The 24,731-nt window shown below is 43.9% G+C and overlaps 1 protein-coding gene across 2 annotated transcripts in view; it reads left to right on the top strand.

Moving 5' to 3' along the window:
• LOC120958054 (uncharacterized) overlaps window positions 1–24,731 on the top strand; it is a 95,661-nt gene that overhangs the window by 7,709 nt on the left and 63,221 nt on the right. For both annotated transcript variants that reach the window (XM_040380601.2, XM_040380602.2), the window contains exon 2: window positions 6,419–7,741. In XM_040380601.2, coding sequence (XP_040236535.2) covers window positions 7,618–7,741 — 124 coding nt within the window. In that variant the 5' untranslated portion in view covers window positions 6,419–7,617. The remainder of the gene's footprint in view (window positions 1–6,418; window positions 7,742–24,731) is intronic.

The raw sequence follows: 24,731 nt of genomic DNA, 5'->3' as shown, positions 1-24,731 counted from the left end.
CACCGGATTAAAGCAAATGTCGATCTCGAGAATCCCCCCTCCCCGCCAGCAAACCATTACGGTGAGTTTGCTTCAAAGCCAATTGTAATATTCTCCCCCCCCCCCCCCCCCGCTCGACACCAACAGGGGGCCTCAAATCCTTTTACTGCTTAGGGCCCCGAACACTCTAAATCCTCCACTGAGTCTGAAATAAGTAATTATGTGTTCTTTGTGTTGCATTGTCAATTGTCAAGACTGATCTTCAGAACTGACTTTAAGTTTGACTAATGTTAGTCCAAACACTGATTTTAACATTAAATTAAATGAGTCGGAAAGCTTTCATGTGATATAAATGATTATAATTCATAAAACATTATAAACATTCCAGTAAAACAGACCATCATAATCAACGGTTTCAGTTGAAGTTTATTTAACTCTAATGACAATATTAAAACTTAGAATTTTTTGAAAAAGGTCAGATTGCTGATCAAATGGTTTAATGTTAGTTTGTAATTTATCTTGGATAATTTATTTGTTTCCTTTAAACATCGTTCAATCTTTTTAATTGATTTTTATCTTACTTAAATGACAGTATAATGCTTTGAACTACTTGTAAAAGCCCACACAACCTTACATTCTATCTGATTGTATTGTAAATTGTAATTTTATCCTTAAAAAGCTGTTTAGTGTTCTACAACCGCCAAGTTGTAGTTGGCATATTTGCCCTACTTCACCGTGGCAGGAGCAACATATAAAAATACATGATTGAAATAATCAATCGTCCATGCAAACAGCTCAACGAAAAAACCACTCAAACGTTCCCCTTCAACCCATTACCGTATCACCCTCGTTTCAATCGCTCTCGGTCCCGTGTACAACTTGTCTTTCATCGATGTTTAATCAAAACTTTTGCCCACTCCTTCTCGGTACTCACACTGCTCCCTCTCGATCGGTGCTCGATTAGCCGATCGGAACGTGAACAGATGGCCCAAAACTAACAAAATTCAATTAACGCAAACCGGACTAACTTTCCCGTCCAGACACGGTTGCCGGTGCGTGCAAACGGTTTCCGACCCGTTCAAATTCCTGTTAGTTTAGCATTTCGTATTCTGTGTGCGGTTAGCCTTCACGCGTGCGTTTTTTTCCTCCCATTTTGCTTTGTTGCATATGTTCAACCGGCAACCGACGCAGCTTCACGAACTTTATCGGTTCGATTGCTATCTGGCTGGGATGGAATGGTAGGTGGCCGACGGTGTTTGTCTACGTCAGCGCAAAGCTACTGCCCGTGAGTACGTCAGATAGAGCGGTGAACAACATTAGCATCATTAACCTTGATGAGAAAAAGGGTTTTATCATGCGGTGATGGAACGAGATTACTGTAATAAGAAAAATCAGTATTATTAAGACATTTCCCCAAGCGAAAGCTCTAAAAGCGAGGCTGTGAGTTGTAAAAATAGAGCTCATGTCATGCAATTGCATACTTTTAGGCGATTATTTCACATTTTTGGCGCTGAAGGTATGAAGGTAGAGATATCATTCAACTATTTAGTAGAATTAAAGCACAGATCAATTTCAAATTGAAATTTCTAGTAAATTAAACCTTTAATATATTTTGTTTAATATTCAAGATTCCCCTTAATGTATAAATTAACCAAGCAACAGAAGGCTCTCCCACTATCTCTTTTACTTTCCGATTTAAATTTCTGTCTTGCCTAAGGCAACGCCACAATCAATGGAGGCAATGTTTGTTACACGCATCCATCCTACTGAGCCAGTAAATTGAGCCTGTAAGTTAGATAGCGATTCTCCAAGGAGCACCTCCTAGAAGGCTTCTTTCCCTGACAATGTTGTGCAACATGCAGCAAAGACTACATCTTTCCCAACTCAACCGTCCGGAATTCGGAACTGCTTATGCTCCCGCAACGACGCAAGCACGAAGTATTGTTTTCAAAAGCATGTCACCTTCCCATCACCATCCCAACAGTGATGGACGACAGGAAGAAAACGAGGAGATATAACATACAAAAAAAAACCCCAGACACGCACACATAAATTCCTTTCCTATCGCTTCGCCATCCTTACGTAAATGTGACGTTATGGACAGGATTTGCTCGGCACGAGAGGAGGAAAAAGGTACGATCAACAAAACGAACAACAACAAAGAAAAAATCCATCTCACCCATGCTCTGCCACTTCAGATGAAAGCATTCCATTCCGTAAGAGATACAAGGTTAGCTTCGTAGCTTACCGGAAGCCACGTGTGGCTTCTTCGTACGAAAGTAAACAGCTCCTGCCGTTGCCTGTTTACGCAAACCTGACGACTCCTACCGTCAGTCAGTCCGAAGCAAGCGACGAACGAACTGCCGAACGGTCAAACAATCCGGTGCTTACCGTGCTGCCACCGAGGGATATTATCAAACAAAGCAACCGACAGCAGCAACAGCAGCAGCAGCAGTATCCGGGTCGAACGGGTTTGCGGTGTTGGGTCCTTTCCCTGGTGGGCCTTCTTGTTTGCATGTCGGCAATCTTCGACGTGCAAGGGACATCTAGCAAGCCAGTGAGAAATGTTCCATTGGATGTGTGAGGGTAAGCATTATTTACATAGTGCCATAGTTCCACCGCAGTGTGATCCTTTGCCGAGCACATTCCGGCAGCAACACTTTGGGGGGAAAGGGATGTATCCTTTGCTTAACCCCTGGGTAGCCACCGTATCAACTTTCTTGGAAGATGTGGCAAGTGTCTGGGGCGCTGGAGGTGGATAAAATTTGCGGAAGCTTTCCATCACCGGAACGGATTCCTGCCGCAACGCGCCCTCAATCTAAACCGCATGCCACCAGAACAGTCCGGCCCTCCGTCCGTCGGCTGCCGAATCATTCTAAATCTGATTATTCAAATGACACTGACACGATGCTGTCTGCCCGGTTTTCGCCAACCTGCTCGGGACTGTGCCGTCTCGGGGCTTTGCTCAGCTGACAATCGACACTTTGCTGGCGCTGGTGCTGATGGTGTCACTCAAGGAATATTGGGAAGCTTACTCGCGAAGAGAAAAAGCACCCAAGAAGCGAAGGGAGCCGAATCGTAAATTCTGATTTTCCGATGACATTGACACTAAGCGAGTTGAACGCGTTTCGGTGTCAGGGCAGGGTGGATCCACACATCCACACGTTTGCGGGAGCAAGTGACACCCGGGGATGTATCATAAGCAGTATTTGCTTTCCTTCGCGCGTAATGCTCCCAACATGGTGGGCAAGAATGTGGATCAGAATACTCACTCACACACACGCACACATTCGGTTACTACCGTGTGTGCGGGGAGTGTTTTGTACGTGAAAGATGATATAAATTACATTTAATCCCCTCCCGTGCGAGCAAGAGGCGGCTCAGAAAGGCGCCATACTGTAGCTGACAGTTGCCTGTCAGCGAAGGTGTGTATGTGATCGGGGAATCCTTTTTTTTCTCTTCAACTTCTCTCTTTCTGTGCCACTCAAAAACCATTTCAGCAAATGCAAGATGACGGCATGGATGGCACGGAGCACGGGGACATTGGATAACGAGAGGGATCGAATTGCGACGACTGTTGCCCGAATGCATTTGTGGTATGGTTGTTGCATAATTTTGAAGTGTACGAATTCGACGCGAAAGCGTATCTTATTTCAATGGAAATGTGAGGTGAATGTGTTGCGCTGTCTGTGGCAGGTCATTTGCCGGAGTTGCGTGTCAACGAAGACGAAATACTTATTGAAAGGTGCTTGGGGTTTACAGTGTCTTTTTAGAAATTTTGCTGTAATGTTGGTTGCAATGAAAGCTTCTGTATGATTTTAATTACATATTTCTACTCAGAAACTATGAACTCCGGTCCCGTGGTACAATCCAAAACTCCATAATTATCCAAAACTGTGGATCGATCTCCCGTACGCAGGACTGACTTGTATCCTGCTATGCGTACACCAACAAGTCATAGATAGTCAAGCTCAATTAGTGGCTTAGGCAGACCTTGACAGACTAAGTTTGTTACACTACATACAGGGTTTCCCACCATTTATTGGTTGGTTCCTATCAATTTTTGGTGGGTTCCCATATTTTTTTGGCCGATTCCCAGAATTTTTTGGTCCAATTGCATTAATATCCAATCGGAAAATACCAATAATGTATGGGAACGAACCAAAAATCTATGGGATACGATAAAAAAATTGACTGACCAATAAATCGTGGGGAACCGTATAAGGAAACACTTTGAAATTGGAAAATGATGATTAAAAAGAAAATAAATACAATGCAGGAGACACACCTAAAACACACGAATCAGAGATAACGAAGGTTAAAATCCTACTAGAATTAAAATACGATACAAATTATTAATTTTTATTTCTTGTAACTCATATCAAAAATTTGCGCCTGAAAGTATACATTATCCCTAAGAAATGTACCATGTTAAGTTTTTCTAAGGAGATTGATTCCTCGATATTCTTCAAAAAACCTTTGCATTACACAATATTTCTGAAGATTTTTTGAAATTGGGCCGTAGTTTCACTGATTGAATGTTACTTACGCTACGGCATTTCCTTCGGTAGAGTGTGTTCAACAAATATGCACCAACCTTGACGTACCCACAAATACAACGCCATATCAACTTGCCGGCCAAAAAACATCCAATCATCCGTACCTTACACATACACTTATAGCACACCCATCCAACCGTAAACGGGCATCGAACGGGAGCATCGAAACGGCACAAGTACGGTCGACTTACTTGCGCTGTGATTGTTTACCAGTTTCGAACCATTGCATTTTCAAGCCCAGGCAAGCACTACACTCGAATGCAAATAAACCCACTAAAAGGGTAACGCTGAAAGTAAAAAGAAGAAAAAAAAATCAAGCTAGCAAATAAAAGCCAGAAATCGATTGATATCGAGTACAGGCTTATCGTTGCATCGACGGAGTGGGATGGAGTTGAAATCAGATTGATGAGATAGGGGAGTTTAACGGATATCGTTCTGTTATCAGTCCACACATTAATTAACAGGAAAGAGCTTTTTGTTTTGGCATGTCTGTTTGTTTTTCCTGCTAGTGAAAATTGAACGTAAAATTTCGAACAAAAACATTCACACAAAACAGATAAATGATTAATTACTTCAACGAGCCAAGCCTTTTTTGGATGCATTCGTACGAACAGCAGTTCCAGTAGCATTCATCAATGGCAATTATTGTTGCTCAAGCGATAAGTAATTGTATAAATACGGTTATCGAATGAAACAAAAAGCCTCACAAATTGCTTCGCACTGACATCGTATGGAGTCGTACTTTGATTTACTAACAATTCTCTTTAGATGCGGCAAGATTACATCCTATACTGTAGACACAACACGACCTGGTGCGATAAAAGTCATCAAAACTAGTATCTTTTAATTGCAGTAGATTATGACCTCGGATTAGCATGTAACAGGTCCATATTGTACGCACACACAGCCCTTTGAATTCTATCGAAAGTTAGCTTATGATAATCCACTGACACTGACACGAAACAAACCCCCGGTCAGGATCCTCGCCATCCTCCTCCTTATGGCGAGCTTCATTAATCAGTTCACCCTCCACGGCAGCGATGCGCACCCTTAACACACACGGGATGACGGGCAGTTTTCCTCCCTCTGATCACAGGACAGCATATATTTATTTATCGTGCACGAGCACTTTGCACTTTTGCGCCCTCGTATGTACACACACACACGCGGCAGCTCTTCTTCACGCTCGGTATGTCCAGCACGATCGGCACGATACGCGAACGGGGCTGTTGTTTATATTCAATTTGAGCGCTGAATTAAAGCAGACTGCAATTAGTGCTGTGCACCGTGCCGAGTGGGGTTGTTTGTGCACCAGCTAGGATGGTGGTGGTACACGGTGGTCGGATCATGTTAAATTGACTCGATGTTTGCCCCGACCGGTCCAGTCAACCGGTCGGTGGCTAGGCTCCCACCGGGAGTTCCCATAAACTCCCGTGTGCAACGAGATAACGAGCCCGCGTGCCTAGCGTGCGGGTTTACAAAGTGCATAAGCGGCACCTCAACTCATCCCATTCATCCTTTCCAAGTCCCAAGTGCAGGATACAAAGCCCCGGACCGCTGCTGACGGAGCAGATGCAATCATTAACCTCTAGCATCCTTTGCTGCCTGTCGAATATTGATGCACCAGCTCACGTCCACAGCAAGCCCCACCACCATCCTAGCCCACTGACCGGATTTTGAAGTGCAGTGCGAACAACGCCACGCCATTCCAGGCTGCATCCTTCCTTGCTCTCTCTCTCTGTACAAGCGGCGAATCTTGTTTTATTGCTCGTTAATTAATTTGCTCACTGCAAACCTTTCAACCCTTCGCGCTCGGAGTTTAATATTCTTCAACTCTTCTATCTCATTTGTTTTCTTTTTTTTGCACTTTCCACACACAGACGCACACAGATAGATCAGCACCACCATTTTCCGCTACGTGAGTGACGTGGTGGCAGGCGAACAAGAGCAATGAAAATGCAGTGAACACGGCACGAGCACGTGCACGGGCGCGTTTTGTGCGCGAATTCAATTCGCCAAAGTGGTGGGCCAACCAACGGTGCAAAAGGAACGTAGCAGCAAAAAAAAAAAAAACATTCAAAAAGCAGAAAGCGGAAAATTCACGAGTGCAGGAAAAATTGCTGTGCTGTCAGAGTTCGGTGCCACTTTGACCGCGAGAGGGCCCCAAAAAAGCGTCAAGGGGAGCGTGCAGTGTGTAAATAATTAAAAACGATAAATGACAATTTGAAAATAATTACGCGCTGCATTACGTGAGTGCGAGTGTGTGTGTGTTTGTGCCCACTTTTAACCGGACCGGTGAAAGTGTATGTGTGCTTTTAATGCTAGTGTGTGCTGTGTGCAAAAAAAAAAAGATTGTCTGTGCGAGCAAATTTGAAGTTGGTTTAAAAGCTTAAACCTTGCGTGCACAAACACACAAAGCATAATCCGGGATGGAAGCATAAAAGGGTCCGCAGCAGCAGCATCATCAAACACGGAGATGATAGAGTGGAGGGGTAACATGTTTGCACCACCGGGCAGTTACCGCTGTGTACACGTATTAAAACATTAATCAACCTTAAATCTTTTACGGACGTGAGAGTGTGCGTGTGTATGGGTGTGAGTGCAGTTGTGAAGTGTGTGAAGTTAAGTGAAGTGCATGCAGAATCGGTTGAGAATGTGAAAAGTGATTCCACTGATTGAATGGCATTTGAAAAAAGAAATAATTTGATCACGAAAAGAAAGGAATATAATTAATAAATGTTAAAAAAATAAATAAATGCAAAACGAGCAAACATAAGTGTAAAAGAGAATATTATTAACAAAACAAATGTAGAAAAAAAGAATTAACTATACAAAAAAGAGGTAAAACCAAGTAGCAAAACTAAAACAAATACCCAATTGAGATGATAACGGAGATGAAAAAGTCACATAAAATACATTGCATGAGGTGAAAAATCAGTTTCCAAAAAAGAAAGTGTATCAAAAATAGCTGGAAAGTGAAATACAAGTGAAGAAAAAACACACACACATACTCGCCCACTCAAAAACCATCCATCAACGGGCTTTAGGAGCGAAAGGCTTTGCTGCACCTGATCCGGTGATGCGCATCGAGCCGCAGCTGATTGGCAGCAGCGTAAAAATGGATTCTCGGAAGGCCCGGCGGTGCTTTCTGCTGATCCGTGCCGGATCGATATTTTTAATCGGAATCATCATTTTCCTCCCAGGTAGGTTGGTGTGTTAGTGTGTGTCTGTATGTTAATTTAACTTTTGAGGTCCAGCGAGAGTTGCGTTAAAGTTAAGTTGCCATTTGCCAGTTCATGGGATGAGCTGCTGTTGCTGCTGCTGACGTGGTACAAAGTTGCCGAGCCATAATGATTTGTTGAAAAACAGGGTTGCTTTTTTTCATTCCTCTTCCACTGGTCTCGACCAACACAAGCCCTTGTAATAGGAATTAAATTGCAAATGAAAACTGACGTCTGGTGGTCGGATGGAGCCGGTACGAATTAAATTAACTCTTTGGAAGTAATCAATTTTAGTTGCTGGAATGTTGTAATGAAATCTCTGATTGCTTCAAACCATAGAGGGCACGTCCCCGGTGCGATCACTTCTCGATAATTACGGTAACACAATCAAAGGCTCATAAAATGTCTAAATCTCCTTGCTATCTCTCTCTCTCCCTCTCTTTGTAATGCCTCGAAAATGGGGAGTGTTTTGATTTTATGAACATAAATTATTCCAAAAACTTCACCTTTACCCCTTTGCTGCTCACACACAATTCCTGTTCAGCAAGATTCCTACCTGCTTCCTGCAAAGCAAAGCCACTCCAGATGGTTGCTTTCGTAGACGTTCCACTGATTTGCTTTCGTTTACATTGCTGGCTGGCTGCTGGCCAGGAAAGAGGGGTCAGGAAGATGAGTTTAAACGAGTGTACTAGTCCCACCAACAGGTATCCGTTGTCGTGCGGCACTCTTGTAGAGTGTGGGATAGAATCTCAGCCAGGCAAGTGCTGCCGTCTGCAGTGGGGATGCTTTCACTTCCCGTCTTACACACGGGCTAACAAGGATAACCGAGATAAGACACCAGTCATCTGAACTGTTCCTAGAAAGAACGCAAACATTCCTTGCCGTACCGCAAACGTACGGAGGAGAAAGCTTTTCCGCTCTTTTGCACCGACCATGCAGCCAGTGCTCGAGACGTGCCGGTGAAAGATTAGAAACGAGCTAACCCGGCTGCAAAGGCAAAAAACGGGAGCAAAAAGACTCTCCCCAGCATGACTGTTGGCTATTTCCTGGACCAGGGTTTTTCCATCATGGCTATTTATGAAAAGTGGTCAGAAGAGTCAGCAGTGAGTGTTTAGGAACGGCTAGCAGTGCATTGATAGGAAGAAAGCAAAGCCACAGCGTCTACGGTGTGGTAGGTCAAAGAATAACATGGCACCATGGGAAGGGGAGCAGTTTTAACCACCATCAACTCTTGCTTCCCACGCTGCCTCATTGATTTGCCCCACCATCGGCTCGCTTCTGCCCGAACAAATTGCTTCTGCTGTGTGTAAATCAAATGTAAATAACATTTTCAAAAGGATTCTGTTTGTTTCAAGTTTTATTTACTTGGCCAATTTTCCAACCCGGGCCCAGCACCATTTGGAGAGTTTGGCCGGAACGTTGACGGGTTGGCTTGCCTCCGAAGGCAATAGCATCCGGTGAGATTTGAACTGAGGAGATGAAGTGCTATTGTACCAACACCCACGGAGGGGTTTGCGCGGAGAAATCGATAGTGTAGGTAAGGATGCATTTGCATTTTCACATTGCAACGCAACGCTACAACGTGATGTGTTTTGGTTCGCCAGGGAGTTGTGGGAGGAAAAAAGCAGTCTCTCTGCAGCCCTTCAGCAACTTCAATGGATCTAATCAGGAGCAAAAATTGAACCTGAGCTGTTTTAAAGCAAATGTTTGTGCATGCATTGCACTTGGGTATGCATGATAAGCAGTTGAAGAAACATCAATAACGTATGCTATAAAGTGTGCAACGAGTTGTTGAATCATTGGAACCAATGGGCTGTCGTAGGAAACACGCTGTTTAGTATGTTGTTCCTGACTTTTACTAGCATTTTTTTATCCTTTTTCCATTATGAGAGAAAATTACATCTTGGAGATCATTGCTTTGCCTGTGCTTACATCAAACCATTTTATTAAACATTTGTTAAAATCGAAGAGGACGATGAGATTCTTGATTGAAATCACGATTGAAGCCTTACAATATTTCTTTTAAAAGGTTACTATTTTAAATATGTTGAAGCTTCATGTCGCTTCCACAAAAATATTCAAATTAATAATTTTATGATTCGGTTGGTCCCAATTTTATATTTTTATTACTTTAACACGATTTGAAACAACATAATAAACTAAAATCGATGATAGCGAATCGATGCCTTGTGATTGGAATCTCGGCATCATCTACCCCATGTACAAGAAGGGAGACAGATTGGACTGCAACAACTACGTCCAACAACCGCACGTCGAAGAGATAGTCGGAAACAATCATAGAGGATAATTAATTTTCCAAAACGGAAAATCAACCACTGATCAGATCTTCACCATGCGGCAGATCTTGTAGAAGATGGCTGAATACAGACACGACACATACCATCTCTTCATTGACTTCAAAGCCGCATATGATAGCATAGCTAGGGTAAAACTGTATGATGCTATGAGCTCTTTTGGAATCCCGGCCAAACTGATAAGGCTAGTGAGAATGACTATGACCAACGTCACATGCCAGGTGAGGGTGGATGGAAAACTCTCAGGACCTTTTGCTACCACCAAAGGTCTGCGCCAGGCTTGTCTTTTATTCAACCTGGGACTAGAGTGGGATTGACTACATCCGTGACTCAAGGGTGGAGACTACGGGAACCATCTTCTATAAGTCAACCCAGATCCTGGCATACACTGATGATATAGACATAATTGGTCTGCGGCTCTCCAATGTATAGAAGCCTACCAAGGGATCCAGCAGGTGGCAGAGAGCCTCGGATTGCAGATAAACGAGGCAAAGACCAAACTGATGGTGGCAACATCAGCGGGCCTACCAATAAATAATCAGAATCTACGTAGGCGTGACGTGCAGATAGGTGAACGCACTTTTGAAGTCGTCCCACAATTCAACTATCTTGGGTCAAAGGTCAGCAACGACAACAGCATGGAAGCTGAGTTGCGCGCAAGGATGCTGGCTGCCAACCGGTCATTCTACAGCCTGAAAAATCAGTTCACCTGAAATAACCTGTCGCGACGGACGAAACTGGTATTATATAGTACCTATATAGTTCCGGTACTCACATACGCCTCTGAGACATGGACACTGTCCAAATCTGACGAAACCCTCTTAGCCGCGTTCGAGAGGAAGATGCTCAGAAGGATACTTGGCCCCGTATGTGTGGAAGGACAATGGAGGAGCCGCTACAATGACGAGCTATACGAGCTGTACGGCGACCTCACTGTCGTGCACCGTATCAAACTCGCCAGGCTCCGGTGGGCTGGCCATGTTACACGCATGGAAACGGACGACCCAGCCCGTAAAGTCTTCTTAGGCCGTCCACAAGGACAGAGGAGGCGTGGTAGGCCCAAATTGAGGTGGCAAGATGGCAAGAGGCGTCCGCCATTAAGGCCGGGATAACGGACTGGCAGACGAAGGCGGTTGAGACCATGAACGGTTTCGGACACTCCTGAGGCAGCCCAAGACCGCAAAGCGGTTGTAGCGCCGGATAAGTAAGTAAGTAATAAACTAAAAAGTTGAAATTGGATTTATCTGGATAGCAAGGTTAGATTTGAACATGTATAACAGTTTGGAACACTAAAATAAACAAACAAATATACTTATAAGAAAATTTCTGTTTGAAACCGGGTGTAAAAAGAAGTAAGAAAATCGTGTTAAAATTTGTATGCCTTCGAAATTATTTAATCATTTGTCATTTACTTCAACTTTGCGTGTAATTTAAGATAAAGTATGCACTCTAAATATTTGTTGGCAGCCATAACTCAAATAAAGATATTTATATTCTAAACGATCGCAACGGGGTGTTTGATTCTTTATTGGACTGATATTATGGTAACCAGTTTTTTATTAAAAAAAAAAGTCTCAGGCGCCTGATAGGCGATAATTATGCTCCAGCCAATCGGTAAACACATCATTATCCCCTAAGTTTAAACCAAAACCTACAAATATCCGTTCATCAGAGCTAAACGGGGAAACAGTGTTGCATCACATTTAAAGCGTTGAGCCAGTCTGCGAAGGTTCAATAAAACAAACATCCTATCACAATCCTTCGCCAAAACCACCCACTACGACTCGGTCCAGTCCACGCGGGAGTTCTAATTCTTCAATCACATCTACCCACTCGCAGCACATCAAGCACGCAGCTCCGGGTAAACAAAAGCGTCCTTCCGAAAACACCAACAGAAACCGAATGGATTCTGGGGAAAGAGAGCCTAGCGGCCGAAACCGGTCGACCCTCGGTCAAACTTTTCATCAAACGAGCTGTGACGACGATTTCCATCCCGATCGTAAGCTCTCCATCCCACGTGACAGTGCGCGTACCACCACCAAGCCTAGCGGTATCAGTTTCATGTGAGTCCTCAGAACCGGCGAAGCTCCAAAGCAGGCTAATCGGGTGAGCGGGCTGTGCTGCACTAGAGCGGCTTAATTTTAATCGCGAACTATTAAGGCGCTCGAAAAGCAGCTTACGTTTGCTACTGTTGCGCTTGCCTGTCTTAAAGCTCTCGATTCTTGCATTTATTCCACTCGAACATACAGCCCAAAGCTGTTGCTGTGTATGTGCATGTGGTTTGTCAGCTTAGAAATTGCTTAAAGTCGCCACCTTCATCGTCTAGAGCGAGCCTCATTCATTGACAAGCAAAACCGCTCCGCTCAAACCCGAAACGACTGGAGACTTCCTTTCATCGGCATCGGGAGAAGGTGGTGCAAAGTTTGCCGAAACATAAACGAATCGGAAAATTAAACTCATCGCTGCGGCGTTGGTACGACACCTACCAGTGTGTGTGTGTGTTGGGTAAAGGAGGGGTTTGAAAGTTTGCTCGGACATCGTGGTTTGTGGTGTACTTTTCCGACGCCGAAGCAGGCAAATGGGGAAAATACAATGATGGCAAAAACCAAATTTTGGACTGAGCTGGGAAAGCTGTCGGGTAGAAAAGGGGTTTCAGTTGAGTTGAGATTGTGGTTCTGCTGTGTTGCTTTTGGTAGCGGTTTCATTGGGTAACTTTCGGATTTACCTAAGGTAACGATTGATACATTTTATTTGAACCATTCACAATGAAATAGTTACATTAAGGTTCATAGAAAACTCGTCTCCACTACATTAAAGCTGACCATGAAAAGGAGTGTGTTTTCTATGTGTGCCAATCCAATCTCATTTCGAGCCACATTCAGAAAGAGATTTCTTTTTATTGCCACACCAACGTCAACCGCAAGCAAGCGCCAAACCGAACCTGACCTCGACCGTGCTTTCTTCGCCACACCACTGTACCACCGCTCCATGTAGTGCAATTCTTATAAATATATATATTTCTTCCCCTTGCGTTGGACTCACATCATAAAAACATATGTCTTGTGCGGGGCGTGCAACACGAAACACGATTGCCCTTAACGATTATTCTTGAACCCGCGCGACCATTCCTGTCCGCGCCAGTGGAGTTTCAGCTTTCTTCCGGGTGAGCTTTCGCTAGCCCACTGAAAAGCCAGCCAAGTAAAAGCGAGGGTACAAAAGTAGAAAAGGTGGCAGAAATAAAGTGTTGTAACATGGCCGGGACAAATTGTGCGGACGTTAAGGCGCATAACAATTAGTTCTGCCGGGAGGAAGGGTTCCGAGGGTGACTTCAGCTTCCTTAGCTCTGTTTCTGAACTGTTTGTAAAAATCTTTATTTACACTTTCACCACGTACCCGCAGCTCGCTGGCTAATGAAATGAGCAATAAACTGTTCTCCCTTTCCTACAAAAAACACAAAACCAACATCAACTGCCCCTCAGTTAAAGCGCTTCAGATAGTTGCCGCATTAGGTGCGGTAAGCTCACTTCATTTCAAGCGTCATCGATTGTGTGCCCCGTGTCGTGATTTGCGTCATAAACATAAAATTTTATGCTACTCGACCGACCCACCCATTACTACACCCATGACCGAAGAACGTGGGCCACACGCTACGAAACAGAAAAAAAAAGCGTGGAAAGGAAAAGTCAAGTGCAACCGCATGGCTGGATGGCTTTGCGACACGCTTTGCACCTTGATCTAGTCCCCGTGAGGGGTATCATTTGTACGATGTGGCCGGAAATTACCAAACCACACACTTTGAAACACATACACACATACATACGTACGTACATGAAAGCACCAAATGACATGGAAACATTTGCAAAGTGACGCCCCGAAAAATCCAAACCAAGGAGCCGTTGGCCTCTTTCTACTGGCACGATCATCACCCCCTGGAAGAAGGAAGCGCACAAGTGTTTCCCGCTCTGACCTTTTTCACTTTCCGCTGGATGGTAGTATTACAATCAGGGATGGAGAGAAAACTCGTACGGGCATATTTTTGCCGTTGGAACCATCCTTCCGCAAACCTCAGCGAACGGCGCCGGGACTTTGGTGCAAAACTCTTTTCACCTTACTGGCGCCGCGTGTGTGTGTGTGTGTGTGTGTCTGTGTGAGTCTGGTAAAAGGGAAAATGGGTGAAAATTAAAGAATATTTTCCGACCTATTTGATGCACCAAGGCCGGCGAGGTTTCCGTCTCGGTGGCGTGCAAGTTCGTGTGGTCGTTTTTTTTTGTTGCTGTGTGTGCGCTTCCTTGTTTTCTCTCTCCACTCCATAGGTTTTGGGCTTCCGCCGAGCACACTTCCGCCTCACTTTTGTCTGGTGTGGTAATTCCTTGTTTTTCGAGGGCAAATTTTTGCTCCTGCAGCAGTCCCTGTTTCGTAGAAAATTTTATTATCTTCATTCCAGGCGCGTGTTAAAACTTCGGACACTCGCTTCCCGCGAAACGAGAAGGGTGGACGCGCCCGGTTTTAATTAAATTTTCATTGTCCCAAACACATCTGCCCGGGATATGCCCGGGACAAATAACCTAACAATGCTGGGGCCGGGCGTACAGGAAGTGGCCTCGCAACCCGTGCGGTGCAGGCAGCCGGAAGCGATCGGGCAAAGAATTTTCTTATCGTGTGGTAAGCAAGTGGGCTGGTTATAGGGGAAAGTTTTTTTTCCGTGGGTAAATTGAGGAGTGAGTGAGCAGTATGGAAAGGGTTTAGAAAGAGAGAGATAGACACAGAGCAACAGAGAAGCAAAATTAATTCACGCTCACGTCATCCGATGCATCTCTCGGACGGTTTACAACACCAACGACGGATGAAGTGGCGCTTGATAATGATGATGATGGGACGGGTTTGTTCGGTTAAAGATTCTGATGCTATTATGTGGTATGTTGAATAAAGGGATGAAAAGAAGGAAAAATTACCAACTTAAGCCGCGAGTTGCGCCGAAGCTGGTTGGTGGTTGATGCATAAAAAGATATGGCTGGTTGACGAGCTGTTTTGTGTTGAAGATGAATATTTAATTAATGATTTCTTTACTGAATTCCTCGTAAAAGGGAATCTTTAGGATATGTGGTATAATACTTTACCTGCATTCGATAGAAGTTGCTGATTTTATGGCCAATATCGGAAGAATAAATTAGGTTTACGTTTTTTTTTTAATTTATTATATGTGGTGATCGAATCCGATAACAACAAAATTCATGTACAATTTCATTACCAAACAAAAAAAAATATTGCAGGTTTTATGTTTTGCTATTCTTTCTCAACGATAGTTTACTAAGTTTTTTTAAAGCAAAAAAAAATAATCTGGTAAATCTATCTTTATTTCATTTGTTTTTCTCGTTATTCACCTTCAGATAACTTCAGGTTTCTTATTGGTAATATTTCTTCGATTTTTACTCCAATCGGACCATGTAGTAATTCAACGAAAGAAAAAACCACGGGTATTTAATAACGTTTCACCAACTTTTGAACATAATAACGATCATTAAATACAACAACAACAAACAAGACATTTTAAATAAAAAAAAGCTTTTGGTGCAATGATCTTTACAACTTATCAACCAAAGACCTTTATATCTTAACAACTCCTCCCTTTAATTAAAATCCACTAAAAACCACTCAAATCAATTAAAATATATACAAAACCATCACAGTTCTTATCTGGAACAACCTACATTTCGATCGATAGTTTTTTATCATAGTTCCTTCGCGTGTCCTGAAAACGGAAGGTCTGAAATTATTGTCACATGAAAAGCACAACAAGAAGAAAAAAAAAATATTAAGCACAAATCTCAAAAAACTAATTCCTTTGTATTGTATTGTTGTATTGTTTATTGTATTAAATGATTGGCCAAACAAACGGCCTTATCACTGAATTAAAACCTTTAAACCTTCACTAAAAGCTATTGAACTCAAGGTGCATTCTAACAAATCCACAGACACTTTCACAATTGTTTTCAAATGATCCCGAGCGATAGCAAAACAATTTCCATCCATGCGCCAGATTAACCGACACAAATCTCATTAGATTGATACAATACACAAACTACTCACTCACTAAAGTCCATTTGTAAGCTTAAATTGATAGCGCAGAGCGCAAAACGGTACCATTCCACACACTGCAGCCTCTCACCTGACCCGGGGGGCCATTATTATTCCCGGCTTAATCCTTCCAAAGCATGTGTTGAGCTGTAGCAGCCCGTACTGCAGGAGAAGCTGTGGGTGTGGCTCTCCAACCATTGGGGGATTTATCAAAGCCATAAATTGTGTTTGATCCCTCTTAGTCTCTTCCGCACTCTAAGACAAGCAAGGGGGAATGGTACGGTCCGTCCTACCGAATTCCTATCACCACCGGCCCATTACCATCTCATCATCTTAAAACCGGTAGAAGGGACTAGCTACCGTACAAGGATGCGGGATAAAGTTGTAATTGGTTAAACAGCGCCGGTGAAGGAGCTTAAGCGCTTCCTGCAATTTAGTAGCAGCACAGCGACGGGCATGAGGGAGTTGTAGCATCGGTAAAATCCCGAAAGGCATCCATTTTAAGAAGCTTACGCGCGCTGTTGGCCTGCATGAAGACTTGCCAGCTGGTTTGGCAGGCGGGAAGAAAAGGTAGCGCAAAAGCAAAAACCCATTAACAATAATGAAAAAGCTCGGGCTGCAAGTTGGAAGCCCACTTTTGCATCGGAAAAGAAACACTTCCCGAGGGGTGGTGGCTGGGAGCTTGGAAAGAAAGTTCTCTGTACTGCATTAACTATGCGAAGTAACTGGTTGGCTTTTATTTACCTTCGACCAGACTGGGCATCTCCGTCCCCTGATGCGGATTGGTCTCGGGTTACAGGGAACAGGGAGGCGTATTCGAAGAAAGCAAGCAACAAGAACATTTCCAGCAAGTTTATGATCACAGTTAAGAGGTTTGTTTTTAGGTTTGTGCGGGAGCAATGGGAAAGATAAAAACAATACACAGTGCGCTATCACTGCGTAAGAATTGCCTGTACCATTTCAATCCTTCCCAGAAACATTTGCCATTCATTTGCCTAGCTGGAAACTGACATTATAATCTTGGAATTCTACTGAAGCACAACTCGTGTACATCCCTTCCAGGCGTAGTTTGCTTCATCCTGATGCATCCCGAGCTATCGTTTCTTTTTTTGTCGCTGTATTTCCATTAAAGATAGAAACGGAATGGTTGCAGTAATTCACAACGTGTCCATTTACTTCGATTGCGAACCGAACTGCGACCAGCCACACAGGATGTACCGGGATGTCCAATCCCTGGAAGCAATATTAACCTTCACCTTACTTGCTCCACCCTGCGATAAAGCTCGCAAACTCGGTCAAACATTGCACAAGGAAGCTCCAAACCGTGGTCCAGCTCCAGCCAGAAGGTCCACGAACGCGATACTATTTCGGCCCGAAAGTTATGACCAACCGGGGCCGGCACCATTTCAGCCTGCTACACTCCGCAATCGGTGGTAAAAAAACACCCCGAAGAGCAATTTGCATTATAATCACCCGGTGCACGTTGGCTGCATCCGGGGGATCTCGAAGGCGAAGGTTGCACTGAAGGAAAATTGACGGAAAACTGCTCGTCCAATGCGTCCAGCTTCGTGCGCAGCGCGGGAAGAGTACGGGACAAGGTGTAACTGTTTCCTGTTTGCTACCGTGTTGCGCTGATCGTCTGCCCCGTTCGCCGCCGTTGCCACAGGAAAAGCCAGTGTCAGCGATGCGCGAATGGCAGCTTCTGCCAACGTTTTGCACACCCCTGTTTTCTCCCCCTTTCAACGATCGTCCCTTGCCGCGCAAGTGGTGAATAATTCTCGTACGCTAAAACCGACAGTTCTCTGCTTCTCTGCTTCACTCCTGCGCCTTCAATCGCAGAAGGGCAGTGTTTTAGCTGTTGTGCAAATGAAAATGGACCTACCGGATTAAATGCAGCATCGAGGAAGTGAACGGCGGGGATGGCTTTGGTTGGCACTGAGCAGAAATGCACATACACACAATGTAGGATAAGCAGCGGATAAACGGATGATTATTGTACCCCTTTTGCTGGTGGTGGTTTTGCTCGAGTGGGGAATAATGGAGACAGCGTTTGCTGTAGAGGCGGAAGAAACGGAATTCACTCGAATGGTTTACAGCCCGCCATGTGTCCAGAGTGCTGTACAAGGGTGGCACAAACGTTAGCAAAGAAGTTGGGAAGGTGAGGATGGTATTATGCAAATCCTTGAAGCTCTTTAAAATGGAGCAGAGGGCAGGTTTAATTTTCAGTGGCAAAGGTTGACAGGAGGCGACTTTGGGATAGTTTTTTTTTGGATTCTATTACCCATGCACCTATGTAAAGCATAAGGATTTATCCTTGGAATGTGTTTTGGGCAACAAATGCTAAGCATTTTAGCATGTATGATTTGTAGGCGCCTAAATTTATACAATTTGCATCTCAGAACCAGCTCATTAGTTCACTAGGAAAAGGTTATTTTAAAGTAAATACATTCTGATCGACTCAAAGCTTCCGACATCAAATAAAAAATAAAAATATTATTAAATTCACATTTATTAAATCTTTCTTGCTCCAAATCAAAAACTCTAAGCTGCTGTGTAGCAGTTTTTAAGTAAAAAATGCTGATGATTCGCACTCCAGTAAAACGCAGCAAACAATTTAAATAATTACAATAAATCATTAGTTGCCCAAAGAATGCGTCGACAACTACAACGGCAACTGCAACGAAAATTCTAGCAAATAGTTACCCAACTACTTCAATGCTGCTAGTGTATGTGAAGCTGTACGGCTGCAATACGAACGTGAAAAAAAACCTCAATTGAAAACTAAAAAAATATACACACACAACAAACCAACGAAAAGAGCGAAACATGTTTTAACGCTTCGCTAAATCGGTAGCAATGTAGCAAAGTTTCGCTGGAATTTCGATGGAAGCGAATTTTTTCAAATGGCTTTCGGTTCGGGAAGCTTGAACTCGGGAAATGGGCCAAGCGAATGACGAAGAGAAGGAGGCAGAAAAATGCACAAATCAAAAACGCAAACTGTGTGGGGCAGTAGAAGCTCTGTTTCAAAGTGAATAGAAAAATGTAGTTATTTTTTGTTTGCTGCTCTCCGTCATTGTTTTGTTTTCTAATGAGTTTTGTTGCTCCTGTAGTTGGATTATTTCACACCACGCTGTTGGTCGCTAATATTGTTTTATTTAATTAATTTTCTAATTTAAAACTATGGCTTACGGCAACGCCGTCAAACGTCTTAGCGGGGGCGAGCGTTGTGTTGCTCTTTTGCATTATTCTGAGCAGTTTGGTGATTTGAAGGAGAGCGTGAACGTCAAAGCGAAATCTAGAAAAACAGCTGCACAACTGAAAGCAATTGTGACTGGAAATGAGGACGGTAGTTTTCATTCCATTTTTTGCTTTGCTTTGTTAATGTTATCCTCAAAGCAGCTGTTTTGCTGCTCCAGTATTTTCATTACCTTCGACAGCCAGTGACGTTGTGTTGGCCTTCGTTAACAGTGTGTTTTTTTTTCCTTCTGGTGCCCCTGTTTTTTTTTTGCTCACTTTTTGTTTTGTTTTGCTGTTGCAGTGTGTTGTTAGTTTTACTTGCATGAAATGACGATGGATTTTTCATGTTGGGGTTGGTGGTTCAAGCACCGTTCGCTTATGTCTCACTTTGTTGTTGTTTGTTTTTAATTAAAATAATATTCTAATTAGATGTGTTCTGCCCCGCTGCGAGGCGCCCCCGTTTTAAGTGCAAACTATGTCGAGACGAATGCAAAGCTGAACCAACTGAGCCTTTCGTTTGCATTGGTTGGATATTTATTTGTGTATCGTACTGCTGGGCTTATTATTGTTTTGTTAAAGTTTTAGTATAATTGTTGAGGTACAATTTTGAGGTACATTACCTTTTAAACATTTTTATTGAAAACATTGCTTTCCGTTTCAAAGAATTCACAAAAAAAAATCAAAACAAACTTAAATGCGAACTTCCAAGTGCTGACCATGACTTTGGCTAAATCTTTAATGTTTATAATAATTCAAATCACCGTAATTGTATTCGCAATGACTCCACAACACCATTATTGCTCTCACAATACCCCCCATCATTACCGAATGCTGAATAATTCGTCTAAAAGTAATATTCCACGAATCCGCAATCCGAACGCTTGCCGGGCTGCAAATAATCCTTGCCACAGCCTCGGGGATTCCCCTGTTTTCTCGCTAATGATTTCGATTTCCTTCCCTTTGGCCCGACAGACCGGCACCACTAAGTCAATCGGAGTAAGCAAACCGCTACCAATTCCAAGCGGCACGTTGGGCCTGGGGAAGCCATTCCACGTGCAGCACAAGAGCACGGGGCGCTTACCCGAAAGCTGCACGCGTTGATGGAAGTTTAAGCGTCCCACGCGAGCGGGCGGATTTTGCACGCTCACCGCTGCTGCTACTGCTGCTGCTACCGCGCAGATGAACTAGTTTCACATTCCGTTTGCTTTTCTAAATATATAAAACCGATAAATCACTTCATCTTTCACGCCATTTTTATCGAAATAATCGCATTAACGGATCGCGAACGAACCCGAAAGCCTGGCGGCGATGATGATTTCCAAAGAGATCCCGCCGACATCATCGTTAACGCCTTCGCTAATGCCGCGGGGCGGGCGCAAATGATTTACCAAAAACGAGATACATTTGCGCCGTGCCTTCGGGGTGAGAAGTGGGAGGTGGGTAAAGGCGCCCAAAAATGAACAGAAAGACTAAACCCACCAGCTCAATCAGTCCGGTGTTTATTGCTTTGATGAAATATGAATAAATCTCGTTATACACTTTGACTAAATCAATCAATTCATCCTTTCGGAGCCCTCGAGGATAGCGGGACTCCATTTGCGTGATTTCCTGTTTTTCCTCGCCCCTGCCACCACGCTCGCTCTCCCTTCATTCGGACCAGTGTGGCCCTTCCGAGGCGGTGCGGGAAGCTTGCGGGCAGAGCGTAACGAATCTTTTACTTTCCAGCCTTACGCCCATTCACAGCCACGTCTCACGTGCACTTCCGATGCTGGCGGGAGTTTCAAAAAGGTCGTCTGCACAACATCGAAGACGGATGTGCAGTCTGGGAGACACTGGAGCGGGTGCACTACACGGGACAAAAGGCAGCTCGACATGATTCATTTGCTACTGGCCTGTCCTGTATTTACATAAATATTCAATAAAAGCATCGTTGCCATCCCAATACAATACCCTCCGGGGGGTTCGGAGTCTTGTGCGGGACGTATTGCCCTGTTCCGGTAAGGTGGAAGGTGGTCCCGATGATTGAAAGATATCACAACGTAGCGGAACAGGAAACGCTGTGCATCATCACGTCTAGCTTGATGGTGTACATGCTCGCTTAAGATGCCGGCCCTGTGCCGCTGCGCCGGTGGAGAGTACGAGCGGTACTCCGAATAGGATAATAACTCACCATAGGAAGAGAAAGTGAACCGTGCACTGCATCTTGAATGAATGTGTGAAGGATGTGTGAATGAACTTATTGCATACGATAATAGTGTCAAGTGTTATTGTTGCACGTTTTGCACATTATTTCCTTGTTGTGGCCAAACATTGTCCACTAAGTGCAATAGAATGTTTTTTAAAACCAAAATAAAATATAAAAAAAACTTTTGCTAATCCCTTTGATGATATGATAGTAAAAAAACAACTTTTATATAATCCAAATAAATAAAAGTCTTAGAAAACAAAAATCATAAAACACATAAAAGCAGATAAAATAATGAAACATATCACAGGGGAAAAGGGAAACAATAATGAAATAAATCAATTGACGTATGAAATAATTATTAAATCATATAAATCTACACATAAAAATAGAAAAAGCCAACACAAATTGATAAAAAAGGCAAAATAAAGAGTTTATAAAAACGATAACACAAAATAATATGCTCAAAACAAGTAACTGCTCATGAGCATGAATGCATAAATAAAAGTATACAATAAGATGAAAAAATACAAATTCAAAGAAACTGAGAAATAACGAGAACAGTTTCGTAGAAAACTAAAGCACCACAAAAAGGTAAATAATACTAAAAAAAAACAACCCCCAACTCTATGAAGTGAAACTTTTCCGTTCACCAAGCGCCGATGGAAATGCAAAACATCGCAAAATGGTATTGATTTCATTTTCCAGCCATCAAACGCCAACGGCCTGGCTCACTATCCGCTTCGCAAGCCGCCAGAAGCTCCATAACGACCTTCCTTGGCCCCCGATGTGCGGCCAGAAAGTGGCGGAAGCCGGAGTGTTTTTCGTGCACTACTGTGCCCCGCTACTGCACCGCTGTGCCCGAAAGTTGTTTATGTCGGGATAATTTATGCACCCAGTGTGTTGGGATGCTTCCCAGTACGGGACGGTGCATCGCCATTGCGGAGTTGAGCGTGTGTAGCTACGTGTGTGTGTGTGTGTATGGGTGAAAAGTTGTGTGCCTGCTAGGCATCGGAAGAAAAAGCTCGCAACTGTTCGAGTTTCTTGAACTAACATGACGCCCAACTGCTGCGATGCGATGGGATGCTTTATCGCCGCATAATGGGCAAGGATGTGCCCCCTGCGAGGTAGAAAGGAGGAATGGAAAGATTTCCAACCCCGTAGGGAGCACGGGGCAATGCAACACGCAGGAAAAACCATTTGCAGTTTCCTTCAGTCCCGTTGCCGCTGTCGTGTTGCCTTGCCCCCGAACGGGGGATAATGCACAAAGCGGGCAAACCCAAGACTCATGAATACTTACCCCCTGGCTCTACTAGCTCTCCGTCGGATTTTTGCCTATCGAAGAAGTGCTGCAAGCACGGACGATGACTCTCCCCGCATACCACGCCAAGCGTGGGGAAATCTTTTATACACGCTCACATTCGGGACTCGGGTTTGCTCGTTCTTTTCTTTCTTCTCTCCATTCGTCCCCAGCGGTTGGAAGGTCTCGGCGCGCGCTCTACGTATGCAAGCCGTGCCTACGATTGTTGAATTCATGATGCAGAAAATGATGCCACTGTAAGCAACCCTGCCCTGCCCTGCTGTGTCTTCGGTGGGTTGGACGGGTGGCTTCCTGCTTCCTTTGCTGCAGCGTGCATGTAAATGTGCCGGAAGGCAAGGGCAAAACCCCGGCACACTTTTGCTTTCGGGTCTATCGCGCACAGGAAAAGCTTTTGCCACTTCCTGGCAACACAGATGACGATGGTGGAGGAGTGAGCAGAAGGGAGTGTGTTTTCTTGTCTGTTGCTTGTCTCTCATTTCTGATTTGGACGTTTCTTTCGAAGCAGTGCTGTAAGTTTCGGGCAAGAAATGGTTCTTTATCTGCACGTCAATGCTCAGGCCTTCCTTTCCGCTTTCGCCTGCAACTCGTGAGCGGCAAATCACCATAGACGCATAGATGAAAGGCAGATAATCTTTCCCTTTCACTTAGCCCAGCAACACATTCAGCGTTTTGCGCGCGCTCGTGCTATTTACTCACGCTGCAAAAAAAGCCCTGCAACAGCGCTTCCCTCCGGGAGTGATATGAATATTTTATACAAAAAAAGTACCCCACCCGATACAAAGCAGCGGGCGAGAGTGGAGGCTCCTTTGAATCGGCAATAGGGAGACGCCCTGCCCTTTCCGTCGCTTCCACTCGTTGCGTTGTGTCTTTTGACTTGCATCGAAATGCTTCAAAGCAACACACCACGAAGGTATGTATATGAAACAGTCCTCCCAACAACTGCCAACCGCACCCCAGTCACGTACGGCAGGGAATCGGGTAGCAGTGAAAGATTGGTTGCGGAGTAAAAGCTGGGAAAAAATGTAAGCAAAACCTGCACGGGGGTGCTTACTGCACGCTGCATGCAAACGTTCGGGTACAAGGGTACTACAGCAACATCAAAATCGAAACGGACAACGCATACGGAAGCAGCAGCAGCAGCAGCAGGGTTGGATCAATGTTGCTCATTTCCTCGGCAGGAGGGAAATTGATAACTGTTTCCGCCGCTTGAAAAGGGGGAGATGAAACAGTTCCAGCCAGCTAAAGTGTTTGATGTTGATTTTTTGTTCCAGATAAAGATAGAGAGAAAGAGAGAAGAGAGAGAGAGAGAGAGAGAGAGAGAAAGAAAGAAAGGGAGATGGAAAGAACTGTAGCAATGTAAGAAATGATTTACAAGCCGTTCACATCAGTCCGTTGCAGTGCTTTGCATCGTTGTTTAGTTTTGAATTATTTACAATCATTCAGTTCAGTTTCCAGGACAAGAAAGGTGCATGGTACCTGTTTCTGGGACTTACATTTATCTATATTTTTGTAGCAGAAAACAGTTTGTTCGTTGCACACAAATTGCATACATTATTTGTTCAAAAATGTATACCTTATTCTGCAATACACTTGTTTACAGTTATCAAACAATCGATTGAATAGGTCATCCAAAAAAGAGAGCTATAACTGAATGCATCCATTAGCCAGTGTAGAATATTTCACAAGAAGGGTTTATTGAGTTAATCGTAACTGTATCCTAGGGTGCTACTTTATTCTTATGCTGAGTTCAACTCTTAATTTCTACGGAGGATTTCTCCCCAGTGTATAAATCACTGCTGGGAATGGTTCTTGGAATAAGATACAACATCGGAATCAGTT

Source organism: Anopheles coluzzii, chromosome 3 (genome assembly GCF_943734685.1).
Source record: "Anopheles coluzzii chromosome 3, AcolN3, whole genome shotgun sequence".
Lineage (NCBI taxonomy): Eukaryota > Metazoa > Arthropoda > Insecta > Diptera > Culicidae > Anopheles > Anopheles coluzzii.
The sequence above is the reverse complement of the archived record's forward strand: the minus strand, read 5'-3'. Positions and strand labels throughout refer to the sequence as shown.